Consider the following 12,776-nt stretch of genomic DNA (forward strand, 5'->3'; position numbering starts at 1 on the left):
TCAGCATTGACATTATTTGCAATTGCTTGATCAGAATTTCGGTTTTTATAATTTTCTATTTCTTGTCAGTTATTAGCCTCTTTTGAAGACTCTAGCCACAAAATCGTACCTATTAGTTCTCTGAACTTTTGAAAGTAATTTTGCTAAAGTCATGGTTCAGATTTAGCCAGAGCCAGTGATCCGCTTTCCCTTAATTGTTATAGTTACTTTTACCCCAGAATTCCTGTCCCCTTCTTTATCACCAGCTAGTTCTTCCTAGTTAGGTAGCATTAAACCCAGAACAATTTCTCACGTTGTTTCCACTGATTTTGAGAGATGAAATGTTAAATTTTTAGTCAGTTTATCAAATTCCCACGTTAATAAAATGATAGTTGCCATCCATTCTCCCACTCCCCAAGTAGTGTTTTTCTATGCCACTTTCACGTGTACACTGGGAAATCTGTATCCATATCCTGTCTAGTTGTAGAATCTGCAGTGTGTGCCCTCAAGTCTTCCTCTTCCTAACCCTGTCCTTTCTGTTCTCTTTACCTTAACCTAAATATATTGGAATTTCATTAAAGTATACAGCTTAAAAAACAACAACAGGGATTTTTCTTTTTCTTTTTAAATCCTCACCCAAGGACACTTTTTCCATTGCTTTTCAAAGAGAATGGGAGAGAGAGAGGGAGGGGAGGAACATCCGATGTGAGAGAGACACATCCATTGGTTGCCTCCCACACGCTCCCCACCAGGGCCAAGGATCACACCTGCAACCAAGGTACAGACCCTTGGCCAAAATCCAACCTGGGACCCTTTAGTCCACAGGCTGATGCTCTAACCACTGAGCCAAACCTGCTAGGGCAGGATTTTTCTCTTTTAATTGTAAAATATATAGTTATTTTAGGGAATAAAATCTCCCGTGTTCTCACTTCCACAGATAATCAAAGGTAACATTATTTTATATTTTAGTCTGTATATGAATGGACAGAGAGACATGCTTTCTTTAAATGGACTTATGCTATTTGGGGTATGGGATTACATGACTGCATAGTATTCAACTGGTATTCTAAACCTGTATCATTATTTAACTTAATTCCTTATTCTTGGGCATTTGGGTTGTGTCCCAGTTTTTAGAAGTAGAATTGCTGAGTCAAAAGATATGAAGAATTTGATATATATTGTCAAACTTCCTTCCAGAAAGCTTGTACCAGTTTACACTGCCCACTGGCAGTGCACATTTTTTCCATTTCTCCATTACCTTAACATTAGCCAGCTCAGAGTTGGGGTGAGGGTACAGGGTGCACATGCTTATTTTTAGGTGTTACTAACTTGGTTGCCAAAGAACACTGTTTTCTTTTTTAGGTACAGTATTTTCCCCATCTCCTCCTGCTGGCTCTGTTTGAAATAAGACCTCCATGCACATTATGCCCGTTTGACCAAGTCACTGACACCAGTGAGATTGTATCTATCCCATGTTTGGGTTTCAGGTTCATTTGGTGAGTTATTGTACAGGATGGGGGCAAAAGTAGATTTATAGTTGTGAGTATGCAAAACACAGAGTTTATTCTTGTACTATTACTTATTATTGTATTATTTTCCATATGAACAACTGTAAACCTACTTTTGCCCCCACCCTGTATAAATAACTAAAAAGTCAAGCCAGCTTAGTCATTATTTCACCAGAGCTTTGCTAACTATCACTTCTAGGAAATTGCTGGTTTTTAATGTAAAACATGTTCTCTCCTATTAAGTCAAAAATTTTATCTGGGTTTTTTCCCACCTGCAAAAGTAATGTAAAATCTTTTTAAGTTGGTGGTTTCCTCTCATACCTTTGGTGTTCTTCAAGTGTTCCTTGGTTCCTTGCCTGAAGTCACCTGCTTGTATTCATATGCCTTTTCTTATTCTTTATTCCTAAACTGGGTTTTTTTTACTTAAAAGATGAAAATGTTTCCTGTGTCCTCATGGCCTTCAGTTCCCTACCCCGAACAACCAAGTCTCTTAATTAAAATGTGCTCTGCCCCTGAGCTCAGAGCAACTAAGACCTCTCTGCTGCAGATCAAATATAAACAGTCTTTCTGACAGGCCCTCCAGGTTTGCTGGTAGATGGTTTGGCTCACTGGTGTCTGAATTTCAGTTCTATTTTTGAAATGACTGAAGCATCTTGGTGTCTTATGCAACACCTTTTCCTTGGAATAATATGAAAAGAGAAGTGATGATGCTTTGCTGAGGAGGACCTCCCTCCCTCTCCCCCATTGTTACACAGGCAAAATTGTCACAATTATAGTAGACATTATAAAATGAAAATGAGTTCTCCTTATAGGTGATACTTCGATTTCATTAGTGTACAATATGATTTCAATTTAAATGTAAGCTTAGGATACCTTTTGGAACCCAGCTCCTCTGTTTATTTTCTGTCCTTTCCTCCCAGCCTGTTTCCTTGGGTTTTTTACTCTTTTTATTTAACCCTTTAGCTATAATTTATAAGTGAGGGCCTTTCATTTACTTTTCTTTCCCTCCCAATTTGCACATTTGATCAGACACACTTGGAGGGATGGGACTTGCTGATGCTTTAGATGGGGGAGCGGGTAGGGAATGAAGAATGGAACTTTTGGTTTATGACCTGGGCAACAGGTGGGGCAGTTTCCTCAGTATTGAGACAACTGCCCATCAGATCCAGGGACTCTTACAGATCTCTGAGAATCTGGGGGAAAACTGGATCCTCTCCTAGAAAAATGTTTATGTATCGTGTATGGAATTTTGCATGTAAAATTTTTTCTCTATAACAAAATCACAGCCTTATGGACTCTGTTGGAAACCTGATACCTTAGGGCTTCACCCTTGGCTTTACTGTGTCATTGCCCAACTTGTCATTTTTACCTCTGAACTTACACAGAATAAAATTGTTTTAGTAAATGCATGCACAAATTCCCCTTGTCACATCTAGTACAAAAGTCGTGGAACCATTGCTTCTCTTAGGATTAGGGAAAAACTCGATCATATGAAGCAGTCTTTCTTACGTTGTACAGTTTATTAGGAGTATACCTAGTTTTGTAGAGGGAGTTGGTCAGTGGTGCTCTTATGGGCTTGTGAGCATAAACCCAAACTGGCATTTAAATTCTTTGACATATATGTATGTGTTGGTTATCTATTGCTACATATCAAGATACTCTAAAAGTTAGCAGCTTCAAACACGAGTAAACATTTATCATCTCACATAGTTTCTGTGGGTCAGGTATTCAGAAGCAGCCTAGCTGATTATTCTCTCCATTCCCCCTCAAGGCCATCCTTGGTTGGTTTGTACCGTGGCAACATAAGAAGGGTGGTAATGGGCATTGGTTTCTAGACATCTAGGAAGTCAGTGAACTCTCAGCTCTGTAGTTCTTTCTAAAACACTTGTATTTGTGTATATCCCGTATAGACTGTTTGAAAATTGGAAAATAAAATAACTACGCCTTTACTTCTTAACATGAATTCACTGATCTGTTTTAGTGTAGTAACCCTTTTAGATAATAAAAGTAGGCTTCTAGAAATCACAGTGAATTATGTAGGGGCTAGATCTGAGTGAAATTAAGTTCTTTTCTCCCTTTGCTAGGAAATCTTTTCTGCTGCTCCCTACCGCCCATAAAAGTCATCATTCTCTTCCTCTGCTCAGCTCTCCCACTTGTTAGCCCTACGATGTTAGGCATATTACTTAATCTTTTTGTGCTTTCATTTTGCCATTTGCAAAATGGGGGCAATAATTGTACCTATTTCTTGGAGTTGCTGTGTGTGCTAAATGACATGCCCACAATGTGTACTTACTATGATGTCCAGCACATTGATAATCACTCAGATGCTAATTGCTGCCACTGTTATTTATTATGGTGGTGATGGTGGTTATTGAAGTTACACTAAACTATTTTTAGATGTCTCTTTTACCTTTCCATTTATTAATCAAGTACTGTAAGCCAGGTACTATGCTAAGCACTTCATAGGCCTTATTTTATAAATAGATGGTAGTATTGCCATTTTACAGATGAGGAAATTGAGGGGTAGAGAGATTAAGTAACTTGTTCCAAGACCACACAGCTGTTAAGTTGTACGACTAGATCTCATACTCAATAAATGTTTATGGAATTGGATTAGATTTAAGAAAGATTGTCAGTGTGAATATCAGAAGAACATTTCTCAAGACTAAAAACAAGAAACTGTACACTCAGTCTTCAGTGATTCATAGTTGGATCGAATGTTTTGTAATGAAAAATCTTAGCCCACCCTGTAATCATAATGCCCAGCGGTTTGACTTTTACCAGTAAGAATGTAAAGGGAGGAGAATGCAGAAGAAGCAAAATAAGCTTTGCTGCTTTTAGAGTTACTGTTTAAATGCTTGAGAAGAAAAGTTTAAAGAAGTTACCATAAACATCCATATCAAGTGACAATTTATCAGAATTTTAAATTAATGAGCATTGTTTTTATAGAAGACCCATATTAATTCAATTATGTAAAATAAGGTTACAGAATTGACAGTGGGGACACAATAAGCTTGTACCAAGAACTTACAAAATGCAGTTTTGTTCAGCTAAGTGGTCTGTTGGAGCTACCATTGAGTTTGTAAACCTTCGCTTTTTTTTTGTTTTGTTTTGTTTTGTTTTGCTTTTCTCCTCCCTGTATTTTGTCTCTCTCTGAGAAAGAAAAAGAAAGAAAAAAAAATAAGTCTGTTCTTTTTCTCAACAAAGACATGTATAATTAGATTTTAAGTGCAGTTCATTGCATTAGGCAAAGGGCTTTTTGTTTTGTTTTTTAATGAATGAGTACAGTGTTGTGACTTTAGGTATCCAGTATATTTGTAATCAAAATAAGTAGCTGTTAAAATTTCACTCATCAAATGATTTGGAAATAATTCAGAGAAAAAATAAGAGATTAAACTACGAATGTGAGGAGCATGAGTGTGTTTTCAAATTTTATTGTTCATAAGGTGAATTCATTGTTAGTTGTATGCCCGCTTACAGGCTTGTGCTTTTTATTATGCTCATACACGCAGCCTCTGACTATCCAAGGAGGATGAGACTAGTTTTATGAAGATCTTAAGCTCACAGGTAGTAGTCAGTGAAAGGACGTTTTTGGATTAGTAACTAAATAGGATTTTGCCGAAGAGCCAATTAACATAATGGAATGGATGACCTGTAGTTAAGCCTTCACAGGTGTTGGCTGATGTCTCAGATGGCTGCTGTGGCCAGAGCTGCCTACTGTGCTGATACCACATCAAGCAGATAAATTTCTGATGATTAGTGAATCTCTTAAGTCCTTGGGGAAATCAGAATGTGACAGTTTTACCTGTCATGTTCACAAACTGAAAAGGGGGGAAAGAAGTGCTGATCATGATCCTGCTTAGTTACTAAGTGACATCCAAAGCACGAGAAATGTATAATAAGCTTGGATTTGTGAGGAACATTATTAATTCTGAAATAGCTCTGTGGCCTTTCGGGCTTTCTCTGGACTTTTGTTTAATGCAGCCTGTGCCCAAATTATGAAAATGGATGTTTTTCCTGGGAAAGACTTACAGGAACCTGTGGCCTGGCAGGAATTGTTGTTAGGTTATTATTGATGTACAGAATTTGTGTGGTCATTGAGAATGAAAGTCCTGCTAAGCAAGGCATATCCAAGAAAGACCAGAAGTCATGAATGAAGCATTAGACATAGATACTAACTGACTCTTAGAAAAAAGGCTGCTTACCTGCCTTTGGAGAATAGGTTCTATGTCATATGCCCTCCCCTACCACCTGTCCATGTGCCATACCGATGAGTTAATGAAAATCCATGCTGTGGCAGTAAGCTATTGCATGGACCCTGATGCCATAATGTCTGCACTTACTTGCATGAATACAGGATGGAGAAGCATTTCTTCCCCAAAGTCTGATTTAAATGTATATAACGGCAGATTGTTTTGAGGGCAGGAAAATCAGGAATTTAGAAGCAAAGTATAGTTTTTTGTTTTGTTTTTAAATATATCTTTATTGATTTTAAAGAGAGGAAGGGATAGGGAGAGAGAGAGAGAGAAACATCAATGATGAGAGCAAGTCATTGATTGACTGCCTCCTGCACACCCCCTACTGGGGATTGAGCCCACAACTTGGGCATGTGCCCTGACTGGGAATCAAACCGTGATTTCCTGGATCCTAGGTCGATGCTCAACTGGCTGAGCCATGCCCGCCAGGCAAGAAGTATAGTTTTTATAGAGTGGCCACTGAAATAAACGGAACAGCTAATTTTTAAGAGTTTCTATGTGTCCTTGGGATCTTTTATTTCTCACTCTAATTTAAAAATTCAGAGTAGAAAAATCAAAGGACCAAATGTTGCATTCAACCATGACCTTGTTTACTCTATTCATCATATGACGTAGGAGAACTACAGTCTCTAAAGAAAGAAAACTTCTGGGTCTCCTTTTTGGTGTCACCAGCTTTCATGGCCAAGGGTGGTATGACTTCTAGGGAGATGGCTCTTGAAAGTTGTCCATCCCAGTCAAACCATTCTCTTGTTGCTCAGGGCTTAGCATGAAGTGTTTGGGAGAAAATTTGTCCAGTTGGATATTCCCAGTCATGTGTGAGATGACAGGGATGCAACTTAAATTAAACTAGCCACTGAAATAGTCTGTTGCCTACTGGAGATGGAGAGCCAGTCTGGATACAAATTCCTACTCAAATGTTAATGGATATTGTGAAATAATAGTGGATCTTTAAAGGAGGGAAGGGGGTTAAAGTTACTTATAAAGTTAACACATGTTTCCAAAGCATTAGGCAAAGTAAGCTCAGTGCCAAGATATTTGACTACCAGATACTTTATTGAATTAAGTGAATTGGCACTACAATGACTATTTCTATTTTACTGGTGGTCTTTCTTCCATTTTTATGAATAATGAACATGAACCATACTTAGAAAGCAAGCAGTTGAGCTTGATTTATACACAGCACTTCAGCCTATCACGCTGGCCCATACCATTTTCACTGCCTCCATCCATTTTACCCATTTAGGCAGATAGCATGGTTCTGGGCTTTTAACAAGTTTCCCAGCTATGCATTTTCAAGTGAGCTAGACTCCAGCTGGGTATCCTACACTGTTGATCCCAGCCGGAACAAGAGCGTTGACAGAAATGGCCTCTGGCTACACTGAGTATATAACTTACTCAAAGACAGTCTTGTCCAGGACCAGGCCAAGGCATGGACTTAGCTCTAAGCAGAATGAAATTCAGATTTCGTAGTATTGGCCATATTTAAAACAACATTTCAGATACAACTTGGAAGGCACACAGCTCACAGTCTGCAGTGGAGGCAGTGTGCTTTTCTTTTTGAGGTCTTATAGCATTACTCATGCTCTCTTGGGACTTTTGATTTGCAGATGCTAATGTTGGAGACCGTGGACAGACCAATAGCGCCGCTTCTGCATCAGCTTCCAACTCCACCTGAACAGTCCCGAGCAGCCAGCTGCACAGGAAAAACCACCAGTTACTTGAGTGTCACTCAGCAACACTGGTCACGTTTGGAAAGAAAATTAAAGAGAAAAAAACCTGTTCATTTTAGTGTTCAAATTTTTTTATTGTTATTATTTAACCTTGTAAAATATCTATAAATACAAACCAATTTCATTGTCTTCTCACTCTGAGGGAGATCCATGGGGTGGGAGGGGTTGTGGGGAGGGAAAGCGGAGCACTAGAACATACAGTCTCTCCCCCACGACAATCTTTTTATCAAAAGTCTGCTGTTGTATACTTTAAAAACAGGACTCCTGCTTCATGCCCCTTCCACAAAAGAAAAAAAACTTAGTTCTGTGCTGAAGTTTTTTTGAACTTTGCTTTCTTTTAAAGTCAAGTGTAAGACTTTGGTATAGTGCACAGCTTGAAATTGGTTGGGAGCTCAGCAGATGTAACTCCATGGGGACTTAAATGTCACTTGTAAAATTAATCCATATCCTTGGGTGTTTGGAGACTTGCCTTTGGCATGTTGGTGGCAGGTGTGGCAGACAAAAATGAAAGGAAATGTGTATCGCTTATAACCCAGGGAGGTCAATAAAGTTAGAAACTCTAAGAAGAAGATTCTTAGTTGATTTGTTAAAGTTTCCTATTTTGCTCTTAATCAGTGATAGTGGTGGAGAAACTTGTGTAGGAGGCTGTCAGGGGAGGAGCATGCCTGCTCTACAAGTGGATCTTTGTTTGCCTGGCCAAAAGTTCTCTGCAAATCTTAGTACGGTTTTAAACTAGTAACCTAGGAGAAGGCTAAAAGGGCGTTGAGCCGGCTACTCTGGCTGCAGAGGTCAAAAGCCGATGGACCTGGAGAAAGGGGACCGGCCAGGGCAGATCTCACCACTGTGAATGAATTAGTCCAGATTTTTTTCTAAAGTTGCTTCCCTTGGAAAGATACACTTGAGAGGACATTATAGTTAAATAATGTGAACTGTAACAGTCTACTGGTTTATTTTTCGTATTTTTTAATTATAGATTGAGCTTGCAGAAATTGCCATGTTCTGCACATTGTTCTAATTTTAAATCCAAATCTAGAATCTGTATTTAATTTCAGCTTTTTTTAACCTCATGCTTTTAAAATTTTATTTATTGATGCATGTCAGATAGGCCATTATGATTCTAGATGGTAGGAATATTAAAAACTACACATCCAAATGATATAGTCACTTGTACCTGCTGACTTTATAGGAAAGTGGATTATATAAATGTGTGTGTATATGTGTTATATATACATAGGTTCGATACTGCCTTCTGTTTTTGTTTTTATTTTGTCCACAGCATCAAAATTGACTGCTTGAAGAGTGAGAAGAAGGTTTCCCCCACACCCAGTTAAAAGTTTTTGTTTCTGTTTTCTTTGTGTATCAGTGAATGGTGTAAGAACCAGTCTCTGTTTTTGAAGAAAAAGCAATATTCCTTGGAAAGCAAGGAGGATTGAAGGATTACGTTTGCAGTGAGGAAATAGATTTTCACTAGTTTGTTTTATACATTTAAGGTTGACATCCGTGTGGGCCTTATATACTCTAAAATGAACCTTAGTCACCTTGGTGCTTATGGGCCATTACTTGACCTATGAATCTTTAAGGCACAATCAGTTGTACTTTATATTTAAAGATCACTTCAGTGATGGCCTCCTTCCCCCCTCCCCACTCCTTCCCCACACACCTTCCAGGGTTTGCTGAAACCTGTAGGGCTGCAGAGCTGAGCCCTAGATTGTGTGGAACCTGCCTTCACCCTTCACATTGCCACCTTAGGTCATGTTAGGGGTCTCGCCCCCCAGGTGATTTGGAAGTAGTCTCTTGACAGCCCTCATGCAGTTTCCCACAGCCTGTACTGCTTCTTACTCAAGTGTGTGACTCCCAGAGAGTCCAACTGCCTGCTGAAGTGAACATTGCCCAGAAAGGTGATTGTGAGCCATCTTAGTTTTCACTCTTGTTTAAACTCTTTGACCACAAAAGGGGGTTTCTCAAACCTCTGGTTATAATCAGAGTTCATGAGAAAGAAAACACTCAGTCAAACCAAATCAAGCAGATTGAATTTTACTTTTCATTATAAGCCTTTGAGAGCTAATTGAAGTTTGAAAGGCGTCTGAATCAAAGTATTTGGCAATATGATTCTGAAGAAATGACTTTGATAGACCATTTTCAGAAAAGGTTTATAAAGAGGCTGAACAGCAGGTCTGTGATGGAAGCAGATCTACTTTCAGACCAATGACCAGCCAAACATTGGACACCGACACTACTCTGGATCTGGTATAATTGCTAGAGTCCATAAAAATCTGTGCTTGTATTTATGAAATACTTTCCCTCCAATGAATGGGGTGAGAGAAGAAAGTCAGATGCTTCCCTCTCATTTGTTGTGTGTGCGTGTGTGAGGGCTGAGGTGTGTGATTTTTTCTTTCTCAAGGATCATGGCGGGATCACAGAGCTCTTTTATACAAGTGAGATCCAGGTCTCTGAATATCTTTTTGTAAATAATAATAATAATAATAATAAAAAGCTCCTCACCAAATTCAAGCTTGTACATTATATTTTCTTTCAGTGTTTTTAAATTTAAGTTTTATTGTTTTGTATGTAAATATGTGGACCCAGGAACTGTTATTAATGAGCAAAAAGTTACTGTTCAGGGCAGTGATTCTGTTTAATAATCAGACAAAATGTAGACGAGCTTTTTAAAGCCATATAGTTTTAACTCTGTACAGTAGGTACCGGCCTGTATTATTGTAACAATAACTCTAGCAATGTATAGTGTATCTATATAGTTTGGAGTGCCTTCGCTTCCATGTGTTTGGTTTTTGTTTTTTTGCTTTCCATTTTTAAAATTTTAATTGGTTTCTCTATCCATGTCCCCCTGTCCCCACCCTTTTCCCTTTGAAATAATAGCTCTCTCATAACACACTGTCTGCCCCTTCTCGGTGAATTTCAGTGATGCCATGCTCAGGAGTGGAAAGAGGAAACTGTTCATAATCTGCTCATTCAAGCCCTGCCTTTGTTTTGGTTCTGAACGTGTTTCTTCCTCAGCAGTGAGCGGTTTCGTTTCATCCTTTGTCACCCAGGGACTCCTTGCAGTGCCAGGGAGCCCCAGAGCTGGAGGGTAGCAGTAGATTAGATTTTGCTCGTGTCTTCCCCAGACCCTAAACATGGTTCTTACAAACAGCAGATTCCATGCTCACTCTCTCATCTTCCCTCACAAAAGAGAGAGGTGGTTTTTGTAAGAGTTCCTTCATAGCGCCCGGAACGCGCTGCGCTGGTGCGCGGGGCGCCGCCAGCGGGCAGAGGACTGCGGGTAACAAGGGGACTCGGCCTTCCCACCTCCGCCGCCTCCACCCCTTTCAGCAAAATGTCATTTTAACTTTTTTTCAAAAATCAGTTTAATTCTTACTGTGTGCCTATCATGAAGGCCTTTTTTGAAAGAAAGGAAAGAAAGAAAAAAGGAAAGAAAGATCATTATTAGCTTTGCCTCCAGGTACTCCATATAAGATGTCTTGAGTAGAAGAAAAAACAAACTTTACCAAACCAAAGGTTCCTATTTTTGAAACATCCTGTGTTCATTCCGCAAGGCAGAAGACTGCACCTTCTTTCCAGTGATGTCATATTTTTTTAAAGTCCTCTTGATTTTTAGATACATATTTTTGGTTTGTGTTTTAACAAAGCCTGCCTAACCAGTCACCTGATCTGCACCAATGCAAAGGTTTCTGAGAGGACCGTTGTATTCTCTATCCCTGTGGATATAAAGACACTGGCATTTTCTTTCATTTTCCCTTTCCTTTTTAAGGGATTTAACTTTGGAAGCTTCCAAAGGAAGCTTGGCCAATGCCAGATCCCCAGGAGTTTGGGGTTTTTTTCGTTTTAAACCAAAATTGTATCTGATTCCTGTTGTTCTTGTTGGTGATCATCTAATCACAGAGCCAAACACTTTCTCCCCTCTGTAGGAAAATAAACTAAGCATGCTTTACAATAAAATCTGTCTTCTCTGATAGAAACCTGAGCCACTGAAAATAAGAGAGGCAACTAGAAGCAGAGTAGAGTCCCAGACTAAGGTCTGTTTGAGAGGCTTTGAAAGTAATCCCTGGGGTTTGGATTATTTTCACAAGGGTTATGACTTTTTATTCAAGTTTGTTGCTCCGTTTTGCACCTCTGCAATAAAAGCAAAATGACAACCAGTACATAAGGGGTTAGCTTGACAAAGTAGACTTCCTTGTGTTAATTTTTAAGTTCTTTTTCTTACTATATCTGTCTACAGGCAGATTCAGATAGATGTTTGAAATGTGCTTGCCTGTAAAATTTGCATTTATAAATGTGTTGCCGATGGATCACTTGGGCCTGTACACATACCAATTAGCGTGACCACTTCCATCTTAAAAACAAATCTAAAAAACAAAATTTATTATATATACATATATATATATATATATATATATAAGGACTGTGGGTTGTATACAAACTATTGCAAACACTTGTGCAAATCTGTCTTGATATAAAGGAAAAAGCAAAATCTGTATAACATTATTACTACTTGAATGCCTCTGTGACTGATTTTTTTTTTCATTTTAAATATAAACTTTTTTGTGAAAAGTATGCTCAATGTTTTTTTTCCCTTTCCCCATTCCCTTGTAAATACATTTCGTTCTATGTGACTTGGTTTGGAAATAGTTAACTGGTACTGTAATTTGCATTAAATAAAAAGTAGGTTAGCCTGGAAATGAAATTAAAATTCACAAGTGTGTGGTCTTTATTTCAGTACCCAGCCCTCCTCTTCACCCTGCCTATTTTGCCACTGCAGGATGTAGTCACATCGCCATCTCCTTTCCTCCAATTAGAGAAACATGGATCTTTGTTACAAAAATCAAGATATGAACATTAGCTCTTCGTTCTTTCAAATGACCTTATTCCATTTTGTAGCCCCAAGAGGTGCAGCTTCCGTCTTGGAAACCTTTGGATTTGATGCTGAGGAAGCTTTGCAGACACTGCTTTGAAAAGAAAGAAAACATCCCTGAAAGGGACAAATTTTAAAAACGTGTATAAGCTGCTGTCTTCAGTTACTGTGTTCATGGTTTGGTGTAGCTGTATTTCCTTTTAAGTTTCATCCATTAGTAATGGTCTTTGGGAGTATCTGTAAAATAAATGAACACCACAAACAGTGGGGCTGTACCTCCCAGGTAACCAACACATGTTGTGTTTGAGTCTGATCATTTCCAATACTGGATGATGTATGTAAACATGTAATGTCTCTTAGTGCAAAAAGAAACTTTTTTTTTTAGGCCTGGCTCACTGTCAGGCCTAATCTAAAGGCTAGATATAAAGTCATG

The 12,776-nt window shown here is 38.7% G+C and overlaps 1 protein-coding gene across 7 annotated transcripts in view; it reads left to right on the forward strand.

Annotated features, from left to right (window-relative positions):
* Positions 1-7,526, forward strand: part of GSK3B (glycogen synthase kinase 3 beta) — a 165,849-nt gene extending 158,323 nt beyond the window's left edge. For 6 of the 7 annotated variants that reach the window (XM_081137572.1, XM_081137570.1, XM_081137574.1 and 3 more), the window contains one exon: positions 7,351-7,526. In XM_081137572.1, coding sequence (XP_080993698.1) covers positions 7,351-7,418 — 68 coding nt within the window. In that variant the 3' untranslated portion in view covers positions 7,419-7,526. The remainder of the gene's footprint in view (positions 1-7,350) is intronic. The other variant, XM_081137571.1, reaches the window with a different exon arrangement.
* Positions 7,527-12,776: the final 5,250 nt, after the last annotated feature.

This window comes from Miniopterus schreibersii (assembly GCF_964146895.1).
Source record: "Miniopterus schreibersii genome assembly, chromosome: 5".
Taxonomy (NCBI): domain Eukaryota; kingdom Metazoa; phylum Chordata; class Mammalia; order Chiroptera; family Miniopteridae; genus Miniopterus; species Miniopterus schreibersii.